Source organism: Panthera uncia, assembly GCF_023721935.1.
Source record: "Panthera uncia isolate 11264 chromosome C1 unlocalized genomic scaffold, Puncia_PCG_1.0 HiC_scaffold_4, whole genome shotgun sequence".
Taxonomy (NCBI): Eukaryota; Metazoa; Chordata; class Mammalia; order Carnivora; family Felidae; genus Panthera; species Panthera uncia.
In genome coordinates, this window is record NW_026057585.1 from 13,304,728 (window position 1) to 13,328,138 (window position 23,411).

Here is a 23,411-nt window from a genome sequence, read left to right on the forward strand (position 1 = left end):
CTAACATAACGTGTTATTAAAGTGAAGTGTTTGTACACTGCAGATGAAAGGCAGCAAATAAAAAGCCTAAACATCACCCTCCCCAGGGAAACGGTCAACTGGCCATTAGGGCAACAGAGGGAGCACCAGAGAAAGGAGAAAATATCCTTCCTCCCTCCCTTCTGTTCTTCTGGTTGGTCTCCCACTTGGGGGTGACTGGGCAAGAGAAGCAGGTGTTAATAAGGCTCCAACTTGTGCTCCTGATTCTGGGGACTGTGGGATTAAACACAGTCTCATCTTTCCTGTGGTTTCACAGCCTCCTGCCCTTCCCATGGAGCCCATCCTAGGGAACAGAAGCACCGTGAGGTTTTTTATGTCAACTCTGGCCTCTAAGCTAGTCTTACCTAACTGCTTTTAAGCAGGGTCAGATTTACAGAGGAGGATCTGGCCCTTCTGCAAGCTTGTGTGTCTAAGACAAAGTTTTCACTCTCCCCTAGAGCCCTTCCTAATCTACCCCTGCCTTCACCTACCTTCTCAAAGGTTGTCTGACTTGCTAAATGGAACAGCCTTCTTTAGAAGGAAAAGCAGAAGTGTGGTTCCAGGGACAACTGTCAGAGACAGGGTTTGAGCCCTGGGCAGAAGACTGTGGAATAGTCCTAGCCTTCCCCAGAGATGCTTTATTACATGGTTTCATCAGTCATCAGTGATTGGATCCTATGCCCATGCAAAGAGACAGGAACGTTGTGTTGTACACGGCAGACTGTTCCCCTTTTAGCAATGCAGTCAGATGGGGCGGGGACGAGTGGGTGCTTGGCTTCCCTGCCCGTGGGCAGGTTCTGAGATCCCAGCTGACAGAAACGAGAGCCTGACAAACCGGGAGGAAGGAATGTTCAAGAATCAGTGACCTCCATGTTCTGCAGCTGGCTTTCTAGGGGGACGTCTCTTGCTGCCCCTTTCTTTTTGCTGCCCTCATGCTGCTTCTTCTGCTTCTTTGATGGCTCCTGGTCAATGGGGGCAGGCTTCACAAAAGGGATCAGTTCTTGGAGACCTGGAAGAAGAGAGCCAATCAAATAACCTATCGTATCTCAGGAGTCAAAGCCCAACGGCCTCTGGGGAGAGTTCCACAAGACAGTGATCCCTATGAACAAAAGGGCACCCACGATGGCAACTGGTTTCATTAATTCTTTTCTTCCCCAGTCTGAATTTTAGCTGCACTTGAATGTCATACCTGTACTGGCTACTCTCTCAACTTTGCCCCCTGTAACACCTAGCACCAGAGGATAGGCAGAGTCTGGGAACAAGAAAAGCTGGTACATTCTGAAAGGGGCTTGCCATGCAGAAGAGTATGAAGACAGAAGAGGAGGAAGATGGCCGGGCAGGGAGTTTTACCTGGCGGCATGAACTCCTTCAATTTCTCAGGCACAACAATGCCCTTCTCTGTCTGGTAGTTCTCCAGGATGGCGCAGATGGTGCGAGTGGTGGCGCACATCGTGGCATTGAGCATGTGGACAAACTCCACCTGTGAAGACAGGGTCCCCACAGGGAACACGAAACTCAGCCTGGTCTTACTCATGACCAGGAACCACCCACTCAGCCAGACTTCCCAACCGTAGATTTCCAAATCAAAATCATTATTGATCTTTTTCTGGATTTGAATTAAGATTCCTCAGGTCTCCATGAGCGACAAGTGGTAGGCCCCAGCAAATGGAGGAGAGCCAGGCCCTTTAGGGGGAGGAGGAAACTAACAAGGGGCCTCTCCCTTTTACCCCTTTCAAGTCCCTTCAAGACTTGGAAAACATTAGGGCCTGAGAATTGGGTTTGAAGAGATAAGCTTACAAACCCAGACCTTCTTTGGTGAGAGGGAAGACACTGCCTTCAACTTGTTTTCTATAGACAAATGGGGATTATCCTTTATCTGGAGTCACAGAAAACAAAGTCCAAAAGAGAAAAGCTAGAATTACCTTGTAGAATAGAGCTAGATTCAGGTTTCTATCTAAAAGGACTCAGGGCACCTGGGTGGCTCAGTTGGTTAAGCATCTGACCTTGCTCAGGCCATGATCTCACAGTTTGTGGGTTTGAGCCGTGTGTCGGGCCCTGTGCTAACAGTACAGAGCCTGGAGCCTGCTTCAGATTCTGTGTCTCCCTATCTGCCTCTCCCCTGCTGTCTCTCTCTCTCTCTCAAAAATAAACATTAAAAAAAAATTTTTTTAAAGGACTCAGTCCTGGGATGCCTGGGTGGTTGGGTAGTTGGGTCTGATTATTGATCTCAGCTCAGGTCATGATCTCACAGTTCTGTTCAGGAGACTGAGCTCCACATTGGGCTCTGCACTGACAGCATGGAGACTGCTTGGGATTCTCTCCTCTCCTTCTCTCTGCCCCTCTCCCATGCACACGCGCGCGCACACACACACACACACACTCTCGCTCTCAAAATAAATACACTTAAAAAATATATACATACATACATAGACTCAGTCCTGATTCAGTAGAAGTCACTTTCAGGTTCCCTTTTTGGTCTAGACTGAGAAGCTCAGATTTTCCTATGATGATGGGATAGAACATACTCCAAGGACTGAGAAATAAGATGGACCTATTCTGCACAAGGGCCCTATTTCCTGCCTCCCCAGGGGCCGTCTACCTTGTCCATCATCTTCTTGGTTTGCCCGTATCGGATTCGGAGCCGGCGAGCCTGATAGTCTGTGCAGTTAGAACAGGAGACTAACTCACGGAAGGCTCCGGAGCCCGGAAACCAGGCCTCCAGGTCAAGCTTCTTACTGGCAGCATGATTCAAAGAACCTGTAAGGGAAAACCCCTAGAATTCATGAAGGAGGGATGGGATTTCACAAGAATGACCTTTAGCAAACCTGCAGAATTCCTTAATTTACATCCTCTCCCCACCCAGAAGTGAAATCACACCCAGATATTCTTATCACCAAACACTCCCAAGTGATAAGAGTGTGATGTTTTAATTAATGTGGCAATTAATTGGATCGTGAGCTATTTTGCTCTGTGTGGCAGCCCTGCTGGTGAGGGTGGTGTTTGTGCGACGTGGGAAAGGGACGCTGATACCTGAGACAATATTCACAATGTGGTAAGGGATCCCCAAAGACTGGTAGAAGTCCTCTGCGGTAGCAATCATCTCTTCAAACATCTCCCATGACTTGTTGTCGTGTGGTGACGAGTAGACAAACTGTTCAATCTGCAGAGGAGGACCCAAGGAGACCGTGACGACAGGACAGGGCTGAAGTGGGAGATATCTTTGCAGTGAAGACCTCTTCCCACACCCCTGGGAGTCAGGTGAGGCTGGGGCCCTACATGAGGTTGGCGCTGGACTGGACTGGGGCCGCAAGAACAAATGCTACGTGGAGCTCTTGCCCTGTGCACACCAGGTACTGTTCTAAGTACTTTATCCCATCAACTAGTTGAATCCTCACCGCAGGCCTAATGAGGGACGTGCTATTATTATCCTCCTTTTGCAGAGGAGAAAACTGAGCACAGAGAGGAGAAGCAGTTTATTCAAGGTTACACAGCTGCTAAGTGTTGGAGCTGGCGCTGGGACTCAGGCAGCCTGGTTCCAGAGTCTGTGCTCACAGCCACTCCAGCACGCACTTCTTAGGCAGAAACAGATGTAGGCGGCGAGAGGGAAGAGTGAAGCCGGGGTGGGTCCGAGTAACACAGATCGTGCCTCTCCTCTAACCACCCCGGAGAGATGCATGGAAGAAGGGTCCTACTCCTCACCCTGACCTGACCACTCACCTTCTCAAACTGATGGACTCGAAAGATGCCGCGGGTGTCTCGGCCATGGGAGCCCACCTCCTGGCGAAAGCAGGTGGACAGGCCGGCATACTTGATTGGCAGATCCTCGGGCCGCAGCCACTCGTCCCGGTGCAGAGCAGCTATAGGCTGCTCTGATGTGGCAATCAGGTATTTCTCATCATAGGAGTTGTCATCTGACTTTTCACTGCCTTTGCCAATCACCTGTAGGAGGAGGGACCTCTATTAGTTAAGAGTGAGGGGTGAGGACCTCAGCTAGAAGAAACCACAGGGAAGATTTGAGTGATGGGATGCGGAGCACTGACTTCAATCCCTGCCTGGAAGTGAGCAGGGGAAGCTAAAAAGACAAAAGAGGGAACAGGTCACTCCAAAAGGGGATCCCTATCAGAGATCAAAGAAATGCAAATTAAAAGGAGGTAAGATATTCTGATAATATTTTGTTATCTATCTAATAAATGAGACCTTTATGAATAACGTACAGTGGCCAATGACGGTTGGCTGTGCTGGTAGCAGTATAAATGAATCCACTTGCCAAATGTTTGTTAGGTGTTTACGAAGTGCCAAGTTTGCCACTGCTGGGCAAAAGGAGACCCGGGCTCTGCTTTCGGGGTGCTTGTGAGTTAGTCTAGGATTATTCTCCTTAAAGAATCACTTTGGTGTTCAGCTGAAGAAAGTAACGCAGAAGAAAAAAAGGTAGAAACAGGGCAAAGTTCATTGTAACATGACTTAATGATGGCAAAAAAGGAAGCCCCCTAAATATTTCAACAAGGGAAGAGCCAACAATCCTACATCACAGCCATGTAATATTATGTAACCATTAAAAAATGATGGTTATGAAGACCACGAAGTAACACTGAAAAATGATTTTGATGTAATGCTGAAGCAATCTATATACATTGTGATTAGAAGTAGTGGAAAATGATAGATGTATGAAAAAAGCCCCCAAAAGGATATTAAAAATGTCAACTGTTGTATTAGGAATTGGGAAAGATGATGATTTCTCCCCATCATTTCCAAACTTTGTATTATTTTAATTTTAAAAAATGGAGGGAGGAAACTTCCTCTGGGTTAGTGCTGGGGGACCCGGAAGACTACGTTGCTACTTGACCATGGGAATTTAGCCTCTTATGAGGCTACCCACATACAACGTAGAAAAACTCCAGAGCTATGCAGTCTAATACAGTATAGCCACTAGCCATCAATGGCTCTTTAAATTAAATTAAAATTTTGGGGCGCCTGGGTGGCTCAGTTGGTTGAGCGTCCGGCTTCGGCTCAGGTCATGATCTCGCAGTCTGTGAGTTCGAGCCCCGTGTCGGGCTCTGTGCTGACAGCTCAGAGCCTGGAGCCTGCTTCGGATTCTGTGTCCCCCTCTCTCTCTGCCCCTCCCCCACTCATGCTCTGTCTCTCTCTGTCTCAGAAATAAATAAACATTAAAAAAATTAAAAAAAAAATAAGTTAATTAATTAAATTAAAATTTAGTTCCTTGGCTTGCACTAGCCACATTTCAAGTGTTCGATGGCCACATGTGGCTGGTGCTGCCAAACTGGATAGTAGATAAAGAACATTCCCATCACTGCAGAGAGTCCTACTGGACAACGCTGCTCCAGAGAATTCACACACTGAGGTTATTAGGCAAGAAGTGCCAGCCCAGACTCTCACTACTGAGACCCGTGACTCTCCCTGTATATGGATCCAAGAAGCATCCGGAAGAGAGGGAGGGAGAATGCAGGAAACATAAAGGGCACTTGCCACCTAGTGTGCCTCTCATAATCCTCCATATAAGCTTCTCCCTCGTGTTACCTGAAGGGCATCCTTCTAAAGCTCTGTTAGTGATTATCCAATCTTGGGGTTGAGATAAGGAAAAAAAGAAAAGAGAAAACCGGTTTCAGCTGATACATGAACACATTCCTCTCCTCATTAAAAGAAAGAAAGAAAGGGAAGGGGCTCCTGAGTTAAGTGTCCGACTTCCGCTCAGGTCACGAACTCATAGTTTGTGAGTTCGGGCCCCACATTGGGCTCTCTGATGTCGGCACAGAGCCGGCTTCGCATCCTCCGTTCCCACCCCCCATTCTGGTCCTTCCCAACCTGTGTGTGTGCACACACTATCAAAAATAAACCTGTAAAAAATTTTAATTAAAAAGAAAATTAAAAGAAAGAAAGAGAAGAGAGGCAGGACATCAAGGTTACACTAACGATCAGAGTTTAGAAAACATTTGCTTCCCAATGCATCTTGAATGAAAGCCTAACTAGAAGTCATCAATAGGACCCAGTGGGAAGAAGTTCTAACTATTAAACTCCTCTCTCTACCTAAGATAAGTCAAGTGAGCCCAAGAGCATTGTCTACCTCCTTCTCAGTAGGAGCAAAGTGGCCCCCTTCTCACAGAAGGAGGATGGGGGACAAGTGAAAAGTGGACTATGCTGTGAGGGGCAGCTGTTAGCAGAGACACTCTAGAAATTCTACGTGCTAGGCAGACTGCGGGTGCCACAGCTGGTGTTGGAGTCAGCTCATCAGAACGACCCTCTGACTCTCAACGTGAATAGCTATGGCTCTCCCTGAGATGGTCCATGATTGGGAAAGAGTCACAACCTGGAAGCCACGTCCATCCCAAGGAAAATATGTCTCACCCTCCAGAAGCAACTAGTCTGGGGCTAGGAGTAGGAGGATACAGGAAGATCAGCCACTTCTGTAATTTTCTTTTGTCCCAAGCACTCAAAAATGTGCTTCTTTTCAAAGCCCATGGTATTAAAGTATGCTCAATTTAGATAAATCATACAGATTATCTGGGGAAAGATAATACAGACTCTATGAACGCACTGTCCAGTATGGTAGCCACTAGACACATGTAGCTATTTAAGGTAAAATTTAACAAAGATTAAAATTGTACTAGCCACATTTTAAGTGCTCAACAGCCATGATACAGAATATTTCCATCATCACAGCAAGTTCTACTGGTCAGCACTGCTCTGTATCTTTGAAGTTAAACATTGTAACTTAAGGCATTCTGCCACACTGCCTCAGGCTTACTCACCTTATACAGTTCTTCGTCAAACTGGCTGAGCTGTGCCACTTCCTGCATGACCTCCTTCCTCATGAAAAAGGGAGTATAAATGGGAGTGTAGCCCCGACTCCCCAAAGTGCGAAGGGCATACTGGATGAGCGCCTGTTCCAGGAATACCAGGACCCCCTAAAGGAGCAGAGACATGGCACTGTGTGATTGGGTTCTATCGGCATCATGTTTATCTGCTAGAACTTAACACTCAGAGGCAACTGGGGACACACAGGAGGCCAGCAAAGACCGTGAACCCCAACAGTTGACCCAAGAGATTCCTTCTTAACATCAATGCCCAGCACATCATCTAGGCACACTGTAAGGAGAAACAAAGCGAGGCAAAAAAGATTCTTTGTCCAGGGTGCACAGGAGGACTTTCTTGCAGTAACTCTCACGACACTGGACTCGTGTGTATGGAGTGCACGTTTATGTATGTGTATATATGTACAGTATCTCCAAAATGATTTTCCCATGTTCCTCTGGAAGTCTTCCCTGAATTTATCTGCCCTCTGTCCCAACTGCTCTGGGTTTGTTGCCTCTACCTACCTGTTCTCATAGTCCTCTGGGCCTATTCACACCCCAGCACTCATTGACTTGAGCTCGACTCTGTTGTGTGCTGGTCCAAGTACACTAAGCTCCTTAAAAGCAGACTGTTGTGATTCAGTCAGTGCAACATATATTCATAACAGAGGGTCACTTAGTGGCTTTTGTTCTAGGGGATCCTGATAAGCACTTTCCTGCCTCAGAAAGAGAACTGCATCTACTGCCAGTAAGTGTGCAGAAGAAAGGCAAGAACAAGTGCTGGATTTGTGGGCTTCTTTAAGTAGGTTATGTTTTCTGCACATACTGTTTTTAGCTCCTTTTTTATAATCCCATCGCTATGGGTTCCTGACTCTTACCTTCAGGAAATACCCTCGACTTCCAGCCACCACGGCCCCCTTTTCGCCTTCAAAGCCATCTACCATCACCACCAGGTCCACGTGAGAGTACTTCTTCCTGACCGTACAGTCACCCCAGATCCTCTCGACTTTGTTGTCTGCATCCTAAGGAAAACAAGAACAGGAGAGAAAGATGCACAATCACTGAACCCCGCAACCTCCACCTTTCCACACCCCATTCCAAGAACAACCTAGAGCTTTGTGAAACTACTGCTGAACTCAAACACTAGGCTTTGGTCATTGTGTACAGAAACTAGAGAAGGGAATTTGCTAGAGAATCTGTGCTCAATAGAGAAATAATAATTCACAAATTCCTAGAAGCAATTATAGCCATGGAACTGAAATCATGAATTTCTAAGAGGTCTTTTTCTCACATTTTTTTACCCTTTTAAAGGACTCCTAGAGAATCCGCAACAGGACAACCCCCTCCCCCCCAATCAGCATTGCCTGGGGTGCAGAGGAGAATGTAGATTTTTTTTTTTCCAGGTTCTCATTGGTCCTGGGGCCACACGAGGGCGGGCTCAGGGCCCTGACCTCCCGAGTCTCCCACCCCAGGCAGCAGTGAGTTTAACACTCGTTCACTAGGGAATGAATGAAAGAGGCACAGATGGGCCTAGCCACGGCTGGGGTGTCGGGGAACAAAGGCTGGGCTCAGAGCAGCTTTGTGTTGGGGAAGCTCCCACTCAGCAGGAAACTTTTATCATGCAGATTTCCCTTCAACCTGCAGCTTCTCAGCAGGGTGTGGGTGAGGGGTGAGGTTGATTTAGCAGATCCCTCCCACAGGACCCGCTGCTACCACGGGCAACACGCAGTGGAGGACAGCAGCCCGATTTAGAAGAGATTTCTGTGCCAGGAGTCTCCTCCTACCTGCTGTCTCTGCTACTTCCCGATCAGACAAGGATCTGACTCTTTCAATTCTCAATTGGTGGGCAGAGTGGATTTTACAAAAAGCCAGCTTCTGACACAAGGCATATTATACAGAGAGTGCCAGCATTTCCCTGTCCTCCTCCCGCCCCGCCCCATCCCCAACAGAGGCGAGCAGTGGAGGCAGCCGCCTGCTGTGACACCCACACCTACCTCGTCATTGCTGATGGGCACAGAGGGATGCAGAAGGTTCCCTATCTCTCGGAGGTTCTCAAACCGCTCTGCCTCCAACTTTACCCGCTCGGCATCACATTTTAGGATGGCTTCATCGATGAGGAGCCGGACTTTTTTGATTTGTGAGACTTTCAGGTTCTGTAGATGAACAGGCCAGGCCAGTACTCAGGCCACAGCAGGTCAAGGATACAGCAGGAATAAGATTCTGCTGCCCTATTGTGCTCTAATGACAATCCTTGTGACAGCATTTTAAAAATTAACAATGAAGGCTTTCAAAGAACCAGTTTATCTCTCTCTCTCTCTCTCACACACTCACACACACACACACACACACACACACACAATCTTGCCTGTAAAAACTCATTGGAATTTTCTTTTGGGGTACCTAAGGCAGAGATGGATAAATTCTGGCCATTCTTCTCATTTCAGTACATCTCAGGGGTTTTAATACTGTAGCTCTTGTAAGAGCTCTTTCCCTTAACTTGTACTTTCTAGGGGTGCCTGGGTGGCTCAGTGGGTTGAGTGTCTGACTTCAGCTCAGGTCATGATCTCACAGTTTATGAGTTCAAGCCCGCTTTGGGCTCTGTGCTGACAGCTCAGATCCCGGAGCCTGCTTCAAATTCTGTCTCCCTCTCCCTCTGCCCCTCCCCCCGCTCACGTGTTCTCTCTCTCTCTCTCTCTCTCTCTCTCAAATAAATAAACATTAAAAAAAAAAACAACTTGTACCTTCTAATATTCCTAATTAAAACAACTTAGCACTCTTACATACTACATTTAACTGTTCCCTAGAAAGATTATAAATTTGTTAGGAGCAAGAGACCCTGTCTTAAGCTTATTTTGTATTCCTTCTTCCAAGTGTTTCAAACTGATTTCTTGGGGCTGGGGAGCCCTTAGCAGGTTGGCCTGGACAGGAATAGGACCCCCAACCTAGCCCTTCAAGCGCAGCAACTCTGCTTTTGTGTATTTATTCCCTTGCTACGCTTTTGTGTTACAGGTTTTAAGAAAAGGTTCGATGACTAAAAAACTTGAAAATTACTCCCCTAGGTTCACTGTTGGGAATATTTAGCGAATTCCAGCAGACTGAAAAATTCCTGGACTTTGTGAAAACAGGTTCTATAAACCAAACATAGCTCAATTCCTTTTTTCTCTTCTTCCTACTCTCAACTTTTCCATTCCATCTGTCTCCATCTCTGCGATGTAACAAACACTCAGGTGGAGAGTGCAACAAGAGCGGACGGGGCCACTTCCCGCTGCACACATTCAACGATGCACAGTGCTATGTGGGGCAGAGTGTGAGCACTTGCTTGTCTGGGAATAAAGTTACAATGAAAGAACAGAAATCCAGCCTAGAAAAGGAAAGGACAATAACTTACAGCTAAAGTGTCTGCAGTGAGGTCATCAAGATTTAATACATCCTCCGGAATGGACTCATCCCCCACTGGCTCTTTTTTCTGCAGGGACAACAAAACAAAACAATATATTAAATGAAAGAAAAATGTTGACATAGTTTTAGAAGCGCACACCAAATTAGTATATAAACTAATCTAAAAGCTGCAACACATAAGAGGGAAAATTAGTAAACTGGAAGTGAGAAATCAAAGTTTCAAGTCCTTATTCTACCACTCTCTAGCTTTTTGATCCTCGCCAGATCAATTAACCCATCGGGGTCAGAGGGCTGACACCAACAGGAACGTGAGAAGAATGTCTGCCCTGGACATAAGGGGTTATGGACACCAAGAATGTGTGAAAATGCTCATACCATTGCTCAGTGGTGGGGCAGGTGCCTGGGTGTGAATTTGTGAATTCTGGTCAACTTCCTAGGAACAATCCCAGCACTGAGCACCGGGGGTAAAGGGAAAAAATGGATGTGATGATAGAATATTAGGATGCCAAGGAAAACAAAATTTTTAAGGAAAAAAGTCACCAAATCTGGAACTAAGTTTAAAGCAATCAATGCAGTGTGGCAAAACGGCAGAATGTGCCCAGGGCTAGGTTTTCTATTCTCTGGTTTCTCTTCTCCTGTTCTTTATGATAGTCTGCCAAATCGTTTCCAATCCTTGCCCAGAGCCATGAAGAAAATAATTTTAGGAGTCAAACTCTTCCCAAATGAAAAGCAGTAAGGGACACCTGGGTGGCTCAGTCAGTTAAGTGTCTGACTCTCGGTTTTGGCTCAGGTCATAATCTCTTGATTCGAGTTTGAGCCCTGCATCTGGCTCCACACTGACAGTGCAGAGCCTGCACTGGATTCTCTCTCCCTCTCTCTTGGCCCCTCCCCCACTCACTCTCTGTCTCTCAAAATACATAAATAAACTTAAAAAAAAAAAAAAGAGCTAGGGGCGCCTGGGTGGACCAGTCGGTTGAGCGTCTGACTTTGGCTCAGGTTATGATCTCATAGTTCATGGGTTCAAGCCCCGTTGGGCTCTGTGCTGACAGCTTGGAGCCTGGAGCCTGCTACAGATTCTGTGTCTCCCTCTCTCTCTGCCTCTCCCCGGCTTGCACTCTCTCTCTCAAAAATAAATAAACATTAAAAAAAAATTTTTAAAAAGGAGTTAAAGAAAATTATCAAAGGCCATTATAACAGGGTATGTAAAACCTCAGCAAAACTTGCACAAAAACAAGGTGAGATTCAGAGCCTGTTTTACAACTACAAATCATGTACAGTATCCTAAAGATTTCTTTAAATTCTATACATAAAACAATAGGCAATTACGTTTATACAACCTCATATACCACTGCACAAAACTGAGTCATAAGAAAGAACCAAATCTTTCGAGGGTAAGTATAGAAATCCTTTAGATTTATTACACAATCACATACACCAAAGTGAAAAGCCAGGATGCTAACCATAACTCACATCCTTCAGTGACTCAAGCAAACTCATCTTAAAAAGTGGCTAAAGTCCAGGGGCGCCTGGGTGGCTCAGTCGGTTAAGTGTCCAACTTCAGCTCAGGTCACGATCTTGCAGCCTGTGGGTTTGAGCCCTGCCTCCGGCTCTATGCTGACAGCTCAGAGCCTGGAGCCTGCTTTGGATTCTGTGTCTCCCTCTCTCTGTCCCTGCCCCATTCCCACTCTGTCTGTCTCTCAAAAATAAACATTAAAAAAAAAAAAAAAAAAAGCAGCAAAAGTCTGAAAATACCAGAATGAGTCTTGTTAAGTACAAGCATAGACTACTGAGGTAGGAAAAAATGGCCTCAAATCTCAAGGTTTTCCATATCTAGTAGCCAAGATAGGCTGAGGCTCCTTGCTATCTGATAATTCCTCTGGGTAGCAAATTCAAGTTCCAGGTTCAAGTTCTGGGCCTGGAACTAACTTACGATGCGATTTTAGGAAAGCCCCTTAATTTCCTAAACCTATTCTCTTACCCTTTTAATAAGGTTGACAAATATACTATACTCTAGGTTTGCAGCAAATTCCAAAACCAAAATGAGATGTACATAAAAGGTTTTTCAATACTTTCCAGCGCTATACAAATTAAAGCACTAAGACCATTCTAATGGACAGTAAGGGAGAACACTCGTTGCGGGACTACAGTAAAGGGATCTAAGAATGCTACTGCAAATGAAAACACTTCCATCTTCTTGCTAGGATAATACTTGGCTGACACTATATATACGCCCCAAAGAATACAGACAGGAGCATACACTGGAATTAGCATAATTATGGGGCCTCTGACATGCAAATGATTAAGCATCATGAGTCCCAAAGGAAGAAAACTATATGATCATTGATACCAATTTCCACAGCCAGTCACAAGCTGAAAGTGTAACAAGATACTGTTAGAGAGAAGGATTCAGATTATCACGAAGTGTAACGTGCTAGAATCCGGAAGAACTCTTTTTGTTATGCTCTTTACTAGCTCAGGTTCCAAAATTTCATGTTTTGGTTTAGTTTAGAGGTTTACAACTTAAAAACGAGACAGATTTTAGGGAACATTTAATATGTTTTTTAAATATGATTAAGGGGATGTGGCGCTTGGGTGGCTCAGTTGGTTAAGTGTCTGACTTCGGCTCAGGTCACAATCTCACAGTCTGTGAGTTTGAGCTCTGCATCGGGCTCTGTGCTGGCAGCTTGGAGCCTGGAGCCTGCTTCGGATTCTGTGTCTCCCTCTTTCTCTGCCCCTCCCCCATTTATGCTCTATCTCCCTTTCTCTCAAAAAGAAAAGAAAACATTCTGGAGCACCTGGGTGGCTCAGTCGGTTAAGCATCCGACTTCAGCTCAGGTTATGATCTCACAGTTTGTGGGTTCAAGCCCTGGGTCAGGCTCTGTGCTGACAGCTCAAAGCCTGGAGCCTGCTTCAGATTCTATGTCTCCCTCTCTTTCTGACCCTCCCCCGCTCATGCTTGGTCTCTCTCTCAAAAATAAACATTAAAAAAATTTTTTTAAATAAATATAACAAAACTTTAAAAAAAATTTTTAAAAACGATTAAGGGGATAAGAGGACTTTTTTTTAAATGAGTAAATCTTTCATTCTTTTTTTAAATTTATAAAAGATTATTTATTTATTTATTTATTTATTTATTTATTTTTGAGAGAGAGAGAGAGAGAGAGAGAGAGCGAGCATAAGCACCAGCAGGAGAGGGGCAGAGAGAGAGGGAGACATAGAATCCGAAGCAGGCTCTAGGCTCTGAGCTGTCAGCACAGAGCCCGACGTGGGACTTGACTGCACAAACTGTGAGATCATGACCTGAGCCGAAGTTGGACATTCAATCAATGAGCCACCCAGGTGCCCCGAGGATATTTCTGAAGAAAGATTAAAAACATCAACTATTCTGGATACCAAAGCAAGCCCAAGCTGAAACTTAACATTCTCCAAGCAAGGAAAGAGTTTTTGGATGAAAACCAGTAACTACTTGCCCTCTGTTGTTACTTGCACTTGCTGAAGAACTACAATGTTGTAGGCATTGTGCCAGGTTCTCCATATTTAAAAACTTTAGTTCTTCCAGTTCTGTTCTGCAGGTGAATGTTAACACTGACATTTCACACATGAGAAAACCGAAGCTCAGAAGTGTACTTGGCTGAAGCCACACAGCTAGCAATCCAGGATCTGAACTCCTTATCTGTGCTCTTTTCATCAAATAGCACGATGACACTGAGACAAAGAATCTCAAGTCCACCATAAGAAAACCTTTCTGGCACTGTAGGTTGAGCTTAAGAAATAACTGGACAAGGGGCGCCTGGGTGGCTCAGTCGGTTAGGCAGCCGACTTCAGCTCAGGTCATGATCTAGCGGTTCGTGAGTTCGAGCCCCATATGGGGCTCTGTGCTAACAGCTCAGAGCCTGGAGCCTGCTTTGGTTTCTGTGTCTCCCATTCTCTGCCCCTCCCCCACGCACGCTCTGACTCTGTCTCTCTCTCTCTAAAAAATAAACATTAAAAAAAACTTAAAAAACAAGAAATAAGTGGACAAGATTACTGGTGGAATTTATATTCTTATTATAAAAACAAAATAGACAATGGGGCGCCTGGGTGGCTCAGTCAGTTGGGCGCCTGACTTCGGCTTGGGTCATGCATGATTTTGCAGTCCGTGGGTTCGAGCCCTGCATCGGGCTCTGTGCTGACAGCTCAGAGCCTGAAGCCTGACTAAGATGTTGTGTCTCCCTCTCTCTCTCTGCCCCTCCCCCACTCACACTCTGTCTCTCAAAAATGAATTAAAATGCATTAAAAAAAGTAAAAAAAAAAAAAAAAAAGAACAAAATAGACAACGAATGAGCCATGTGGCAAGAATCTTATCTTGCTGCAGACTGAATGTCTGTGTCCTCCCAAAATCTGTATGTTGAAACCTAATCCCCAGTGTGATGGTATTTGGAAGTGGGGTCTTTCAGAGTAAATTAGACCGTGAAGGCAAAGCCCTCATCAAAGAGATTAGTGCTCTCCTTATAAGAGACCCCAGAGAGCTCTTTTCTATCATGTGAGGATACAACAAGAGGCCTGCCTATGAACCAGGAAGCGGGTCCTCACCAACATGGAATCTGCCAGCCCCTTGATCTTGGACTTACTAGTCTCCAGAACTGTGAGAAATAAACTTCCCTTGTTTATAAGGCGCCCATCTATGGTACTCTGTTATAGCAGCCTGAAAGGACTAAGACATATCTGAAGACAGAAGATGGACTCACCTTTCCCTGAAGGTGCCTCTTAGTTCCCTTCCCCACTTCCTTCTTTTATTTTTAAAATATTTTCCCCTGGTAAGAAATTCAGTATCTCCTAGAATTAGGTGCCAAGAATTAAGTACCTCCTAGAATTAGGTACTAAGTTAGACACTACATGAGGGTTAACCAAGAGCAAGATGAAACCCCTCTGCTCAAGTTCTCAAGGCTGTTACCATTCTCTCACCTTCATTTTCTCCCCAATTGTCTTGCTGCATAGGTTCTTCAGCTTGTTCAAGTTGTCTGCCCGAAATCGGCCTGAAGAAGAAAGAATCCAAGAATATACCAAAGACATGCGCATAATTAAAACATCCCCCTCTCTTAATCATGGACCTTTAGGCAGAGCTAAAGGATCTCATGAAGCTGTGAAATCTTACAGCTTTAGAGCCCCCAATTTAGTTGGCATGTAGTGGTGACAATAGGATTACCTCAGCATTTGATGACTAGGAAAAGTCCCTTCTGGGACTGAAATTAGAAAGTATCACAAGCTGGATAATGTCACAGTAGAATAACACATCTGAGAAACCTGGAAAAAACTCAAGTAACTATAACTTGCTCAATTATCTTAAAAGCCACTTAAAGAAACTCTGTGATACGTGCTAGACTCTAGAAAGAGGGCAGTCTTGTTTCTAGTCCCATGAACTTGTGCCAAAAATGGTTAATGTTATTCCCTTTGCTCTGACATAAATCTCACCTGCGGCCTTGAGAGTAAGTTTCTTAAATTTTTTTTTTTAATGTTTATTTATTTTTGAGACAGAGAGAGACAGAGTGTGAGCATGGGAGGGGCAGAGAGAGAGGGAGACGGAATCCAAAGCAGGCTCCAGGCTCTGAGCTGTCAGCGCAGAGCCCAATGCAGGGCTCAAACTCACAAACCATGAGATCACGACCTGAGCCGAAGTCGGATACTCAACAGACTGAGCCACCCAAGTGCCCTGAGATTAAGTTTCTTATACTTTAGTTTCTTTTGGGGAAGACAGTGCACTAATCAGCCTATAGGGGTACTGTGGCCCAAATTAGCATGTCAGTATTGTGGTTCATTAGTCTAATTAGCAAAAGTTGGACCACTTGAATCTAAGCCTGAGTAGCAATACAGCAAAAATCAAGTTTTTGATAGGTGAAATGATGACTAGAAATGAGACAGCACCTAGGTAGCTATTTTCTAAGGTTTTGCTGAACTTGAGCTAATAAACTTCAGCACAAAATGATGTAACTACTTTCTCATTCACTTATATTGATTAGAGAGATAGGAACAGAAGAGTGGTCACCAGGGTTGGAGGGGAGAGGGGAAAACAGAATGGACTACAAAGGGGCAGTAAGAGGGTCTCTGTGGTGATGGAACCGTTCTGTCCTGAGTGTGGCAGTTGTTATACAAACTTACACATGGGATAAAGTCGCATAGAACCACACACACACACACACACACACACACACACACACACATACAAAGTGCATGTAAAACTGGTGAAATCTGAATAAGGTCTGTGAATTGTGGCAATGTCAATTTCTTGGCTTTAATATTGTACTAGCTATGCTAGATGTTGTCACTGAGGAAAACTGGGTGAAGGGTACACAGGACCTTCTTATACTATTTTTGCAACTCCCTGTGAATCTGTAACTATTTTGACATAAAAAGGTTTTAAAATTTTTATTTAGTCCCTATTTGCAAGGCCCTATGTTAAGTGCTGGCAATATAAAAGAAAATATCATGCTAGGTGTTGAAAAGAAAGAAAAGACAATGAAAAATAATATAACAATGCTGAATGTTTCAATCAATGAATATAGCATATCCCTTCATTATCTTTAATTTCTCAGGAATGTTTTGTAGTTTTCAGTGCAGGGATCTTGAACATCATTTATTAAAAGTATTCTAGATATCAGTGCTTTTTAATTATTATTTGTATCTAGAAATATCATTGGGGCGCCTGGGTGGCTCAATCGGTTAAACACCTGACTTCGGCTCAGGTCATGATCTCATGGTCCATGAGTTCAAGCCCTGCATTGGGCTCTGTGCTGACAGCTCAGAGCCTGCAGCCTCTTTGGATCCTGTGTCTATTTTTGAGAGAGAGAGACAGAGCGTGAGCAGGGGAGGGGCAGAGAGAGAGGGAGACACAGAATCTGAAGCAGGCTCCAGCGTCTGAGCTGTCAGCACAGATCTGGCCCAACGTGGGGCTTGAACTCGCAAGTGGTGAGATCGTGACCTGAGCTGAAGTCCGACGCTCAGCTGACTGAGCCACCCAGGCACCCCAACATAAAAAATGTTTTTAAAAATTAAAAAAAAAGAAATATCATTGATTCTGTACATTACATACAGTGATCTTGCTAAATTTAATTCTAATAGTTTAGATGCTGCATACACAATCGAGTTATCTGCAAAAAGTGACCACTTTAATTCTCTTTTTTACTGAGGTATAATTGACATATCTTACATTACTTACGTGTACAACATAATGATTTGATACTTGTATACACTGCAAAATGATTACCACAGTAAATCTAGTTACCATCTGTCATCACATTCTATTCCAATCCTTTATTTCTTTTTCTTGCCTTGTATTAGACTGTCTAGAACCTCTAGCATGATGTGGATTAGAAGTGGTGATAGCAGATATCTTTGTCTTGTTCCCAACCTCAGGGGAGAAGCATTCAGTACTTCATCATTAAGAACATTAGCTATAGGCTTTTTGATAAATACCTATTATCAGATTAAAGTAGTTCCTTCTATTCCTAGCTTGCTGCATGGGAAAAATGAACTTGATCTCTATCTCACATCATACACCAAAATCAACATGAGATGAATCATCCATCTAAATGTGAAAGGCAAGGTAATACAACTTCTAGAAAAAATATTGGAGAAACTCTTCAGGAACTTGGGATATGAAAAGATTTCCTAAACAGAACACAGGAAGCATAAACTATAAAGAAGAGATCAATAAACTAGACTTCATAAAAATTAATTTCTATTCATTAAATGACTGAAAGAGTGAGAGGCAAGTCACAAACTGGGAGAAAATATGTGCAATACATACATCTGACAAGGTCTTATATCCAGAATGGATAAAGAATTCCTACAAATCAATAAGAAAAAGACAAACAAATAATAATTGGTCAACATCCTTGAACAGACACTTCTTAAGATAGGCTATCCAAGTACTAAGAGGTTTATGAACAGGTGCTCAATATCTTTAGTCATCAGGAAAATTCATATTAAAACCACAATGAGATACCACTACAAATCCACCAGAATGGCTAAAATTAAAAAGACTGCCAATACTAAGGGCAAGAATGTAGAACAACTAGAACTCTTCTTTTGCTAGTGGGAGTGCTCACTGCTATGACTACTTTGGATAACTATTTGGTAATATCTGCTATCTCTAAACATGTCCCTACCTCGTGATTCAGCAACTCTACTCTGGGGCATATACCTAACAGAAATGAGTGCTTATGTCTACCAAGAGACACACAAAACAATGTTCATAGCACCTTATTCATAACACCCTTAAATCGGTAGTAATCCAAATGGCCATCAGTAGAACTGATTGGAGTATTTATATGATGATTGGTATATTTACATAAGGGAGTACTGTACAGCAATGAAAAAGAACCAACCACTGCTCCACATGAAAAGATGGAACAATCTTATAGGCATAATTTTGAGAGAAAGAAGGCACATACAAAAGTGTATATGCTATGTAAACCCATTTATATTAAGTCCAAAATCAGGCAAAATTAATTTATGGTGACAGAGGGCAGAATACTGGTATTTTTGGAAGGGGCACGTGAGAGACTGCTGGGATGCTGCGAATGTCTTTGATCTTGATCTGGATGGTGGTTACACAGGTATACAGATTTATAAAACCTATTAAGCTGCACATTAAAATTTGCATACTTTACTGAATATATTACATCTCAATAAAAATAAGCTTAGAAAGGTTGTGTATCAAAATAGTGTAAACGCCACAACAAGGTACATGAGATACAGAGAACACTCAACAAATGAGGTAGTACTATGGGAACAGAGTTGGTTTAGCAAAGAGGGCTGATGGAAGTGGGGGCAGCAGCCTGGTAAGGAATATTCCAAGAAGAGGCAACAATCACAGGTGTGTGAAAGAGCATACAGGTAGCATAACAAGGCTAGAACAAAGAGTGGAGGGCATATGTTGGAGAGTGACAGAAGATGAGGCTAGGAAGACACGTGGAGCTTTGTAAATTATGTTAAGTAATTTGCATTTTTATGCTTTAGGGCAACACTGTCTGATATGGTAGCCGCTAGCTACCTGAGGCTATTGAGGATACGAAGCATGGCAAGCCCAAATTGAAATATACTGTACATGTAAAATATACATCAGATTCTGAAGACTTGTGAAAAAAAAAAGGATGTAAAATATCTGTTTTTATACTGATCACATGTTGAACATTAATTTTTTATATATTGGGTAATATAATATCTTGCTAAAATTAATTTCCTAGGGCGCCTGGGTGGCTCGGTTGAGTGACCAATTCTTGATTATGGCTCAGGTCACGATCCCAGGGTCATGGGATGGAGCCCTGTGCCCGGCTCCATGCTGAGTGTGGAGTCTGCTTAAGATTCTCTCTTTCCCCACTGCCCCTCTTCCCTGTTTGCACACACTCTCTCTCCAAAATGAAATTTTAAAAAATTTTAATTTCTTGTTTTTCTTTCCCTTTTTAAGTGACTACCAGAAAATTTACAATCACACATGTGGCTCACATTATATTTCCATCAGACAGCGCTGCTTTAAGGTAAGAATGCCACTGCAAGACTTAAATCTGGATGTAAAATGATTAGATTTAAACTACAAAAAGATTACATGTTCTGGATGTGGCCCTGCACTAGGTGACTCTGGGGTGAAGCTGAAAGCAGTTAGAAAGTTCTCCCAATGAGAAGGACCTGGCTTAAGGCGTGTGCAGTAGGGTTAAGTGGAAATAACTTCAACAGTTGGTAAAGAGAAATCTCGTGTAGGAGTGCACAGGCTAGATAGAATTCCTGTAATTAGTAGCAGATTTCAAGATACACTGAAATATAGTTGCTTTGGAAATAGTCGAGACAAATGCTTATCAGATGTCCAAATGTGTCCTTGCCATATTACTCTTTATTAAAAAGAAGAAATCCTAGTTTGAATCCTTGGAGTTAGAAGAGTTGTGGTCAACTCCGATGTGATACTATGACTCCAAGTTGTATCAGACATCTATGTTCCACACAAAGCCCTCGTGGCAAGTCTTGCAAGTCTACAGGCAGACAAATAGGTATACTTGTGAAGCCTGCTGTGTCCTCATTCAGGGAACATGATCTGAGTTTTTAATGTGGCTCTGGGTTACAAGTCCTTGTTGCAGCCAATAACAAAAGAACCCCAACCTCTGATCTGAGGTTCAGACGTAAAAGAACCTCGATGTAAGATCTGTTGATGTCCAATTTGGGCAGCCAGTGACTTGGGAAACATCATGAACTTTTGGCTGCAAAGAAAGTATTTGGAAGGGATGTCGGGTAGAAAAGAATCAAATCAACAGGTATGTTGAAAATAAACTACATAAACTGTTTTTCATACAGAAGGGCATAGTGGCCTGAACACAGAAACTATTTGTGAATTCAATAAACTTTTGTCAAACCCTCGCTAAGAACCAGGTACAGTGCTAGGTACTGGGATTAAATGTATACATGTGTATATGTATATCCTGTATGTATATGTATACCCTAGCTACTAGGACATACCAGGTGAATAAAACAACCTTGTCCCCAAAGAACTCATCCCTTCACCACATATCCACTCATCATGTAAGGGGCAGAATTTCCTGTGGACGTGCATGTTACAGACAAGAGACTAACACATTCAAAGTCTTTAACGGCTGACACAAAATCTGATACTTCTGACTTCTGATTCAGTAAAAGTGTCCAGTCTAGTTTTTTTCTTCCATTTAATTCCATTGCAACTTAAAAATTCAGATTTACATGTGAATCGGTGGTGGGATCTCACAGTCAAATACCACATTAGAATGAATGAAGACTACAGAATTAGCAGACAACAGGAATTAATCAAATACTCTTTTCCTACCCTATACCCTGATAAATTTAGGAAAATCAATTTCCCTAATAGAAATCCACCACATTTTTGGATAGCAAGTGCCTTTGCAGCGTGCTGTCATAAAACCTGGCCCTCAGCTGGTTGCAGACTTATTGCATCAGACAAAAAAAAAAAAAAAGAGTCACATGTGCTTGACAGCTTCCGGCCAATCAGTGACTACTCCAGTTAATCCAGGCAGAGGTTGATAGGCAGAGGGTTCTCTGGTTTTATTTAGCTTCACGAAAGATGCCCGGATCAGTTCCAGGTTCTAGACCAACTCTGCTAACGTCTTTTCCGGAAAACTTGCACATATCACAATTAAACAGCCTTAATAGTTACAAGCTTGTTCTTGCCTCACCTCGCTTCTCTCCCCATGTCCGGTCAACTACGGAAAAGTCTTTCCTCGATTCTTACAGGTATGCCTGCAGGTCAGAGGGATGACCTTCCCCAAAGCTCGGAGATCTTTGTTTTTAGCCAGGAGCGGCTGCCTAAGTCTCAAAATACTTCCAATATGGGTGGACTGAAACTATTACGCTGCAAACGTGACTCAGTCTCAGGCTGGAGCCTTAGATCCTATCAAATTAGAGGGACACCACTCGGGGCTTACGGAAGATGAGAAAGGGACCTAAAGCGACCAAAGACAGGTGTTAGGAAAGGGGACCCTCTCACCCCAAACCTCCCGCTCTAGCTTTCTTCTGGCTACCCTTGCCGCAGGAAGGCTTGACAGCTCTTGATGCGCACGCGCCATGCTCCTCCCCAGCCGACCAGAGAGCCGCACAGAGCACGCATGGAAGGCAGCTCCCACCACCCGGGCGGAGGGAAATGGTGGGACGGTCCCGGCTCGCCCCGTGCGTTTTAGGGGATAGTGAGAGCCTCGGAGTCACCGCAACCAGGGAGGGGACTGACGAGGGGCAGAAGCTGTGGTCTCAGGAGCGGTAACGAGATCAGAGAGATGAAGTTAGTATTAGAACCGTGGGACACCCTGAGCGTGCTGGTACTTACATCGTCGCCACTCGCCGTCTGCCTTCACCAGCTGATCTACTAGTCCCGGGTCCTTGAAGCGCTTCTCCTGCGTCTCTCGGATGAGGGCTGGGTCCCCTCCTTTATCTACCCGAAACAAATCCAGATCCAGCACCATCTTTCCTGCTCTCGGGCCACACTATGAGATGTGAAGAACGTATGACCGCAGCCACTGACCGCCGCACTGCGCCGGCGCGCTGACCCGCCCTCCCCGCGCAGGCGCGGCCGGAGGGCGCAGGCGCCCCCTCTCGGCCGGAAGGAGCTGTGTCGGAGACTGGGCCGCGGATAGGAAGGTGGAGTGTTTGGGCGTGGGTTTTTCAGGTCGTGCGCAGGTCCGGTTTGGTTCATGGGCTTTGTCTCTGTCTGTCCCAGCGCTGATTGTAGGCTCTCTGGTTGTCCCATGAAAGCGAGTGCCTCAGTTTCCTCATGTTAAAGGGCATATCTCAGTGTAGGCAGAGGCCTGCCAATATGGTCTCTGGCGTCTGGAAGCTGGAGCTTCCAATAGATGCCAGTTTTTGTCTTGCAAGGATGGTTCCTAAGACTGGACCATCTCCCTGAATTTCTGTTCTCTTCTCCATCTTGTGACAAGACTATGGTTACATATTTTAGTCTCTGTTTTAGTCTCATGTTAAAGTCCTGAAGGTTGGTAACAGGAGATTCCTGTTTTCCTGCTAAGATACCTTTCCTAACCGGGTTATTGAGTAAACCATATTGTCCTGTTACCAACCTTTAGGATCACAGGATTGGAAAAGTGCAGTTGAAATAGTTGAGAGACATGAAGAGACTCTAACAAAGAGGAAAGTATTTAGCAGATATGAAGGCAGTACAAGGTGTTGAAGTCACATATTGGGTCCTTGAACAAAGATTTCACCATATTTTCATTTTAATAATGTAAAGGCCTTTACAGTGAAATATTGTGGTTGCTGATTGGAGCCAAAGTTATCAAAAAGCCCTCCTGGTAACAAGAGATTATTTGGAGGATTTGGGAATAGACGGTCTGTTCACCCCATCCTCTACAGAGATTTTAGAGCCCCACCGCCCCAATGCCCCACCAGCTGACTATGCTAAGACCTCCTTGGTCTTATGGCATGTGCATGGGCTTCTGTGATGAGGATATGGCATTGCTCTCCCTGCTTCCCAGTAAGTGTCTGCCAAGCCAACTTAGATACAGTGTAGGGCTAAAGACAGTGGTGAAGCTGACAAGTAGAGATCTGGAGGGAGGCTTGAATAAGAGGGTTGTCTGGGTTTGCCTCTCTAGGTTCAGTTTGCCTAGGATGCTAGATTCAAAACCAGGTTAAAGGACATGTAGGAACCTGCAGTCTCTGAAGAAAACATGT

At 44.3% G+C, this 23,411-nt stretch overlaps 1 protein-coding gene across 1 annotated transcript; it reads right to left on the reverse strand.

Annotated features, from left to right (window-relative positions):
- Positions 1–597: 597 nt before the first annotated feature.
- Positions 598–22,283, reverse strand: SARS1 (seryl-tRNA synthetase 1). Its single transcript, XM_049616651.1, has 11 exons — positions 22,057–22,283; positions 15,168–15,238; positions 10,213–10,290; positions 8,819–8,977; positions 7,703–7,846; positions 6,783–6,938; positions 3,736–3,957; positions 3,049–3,178; positions 2,618–2,775; positions 1,369–1,498; positions 598–1,027 (listed from the first exon to the last, which is right to left on the reverse strand). Exons 1-11 carry the CDS (start codon positions 22,190–22,192, stop codon positions 870–872), a joined length of 1,542 nt encoding a protein of 513 aa, XP_049472608.1. The 5' UTR covers positions 22,193–22,283; the 3' UTR covers positions 598–869.
- Between the last annotated feature and the right edge of the window lie 1,128 nt (positions 22,284–23,411).

What these genes read in the sequence shown, in the direction of transcription:
- SARS1 (XM_049616651.1), bottom strand. Translation starts at nt 22,192, where the DNA reads ATGGTGCTGGATCTGGATTTGTTTCGGGTAGATAAAGGAGGGGACCCA. An exon ending in AGACGGCGAGTGGCGACGAT is followed by an intron (nt 15,239 to 22,056) that starts GTAAGTACCAGC and finishes TTTCTTCTTCAG; the next exon opens with GCCGATTTCGGGCAGACAAC. An exon ending in GTCGAGGGTATTTCCTGAAG is followed by an intron (nt 6,939 to 7,702) that starts GTAAGAGTCAGG and finishes CTGCTCCTTTAG; the next exon opens with GGGGTCCTGGTATTCCTGGA.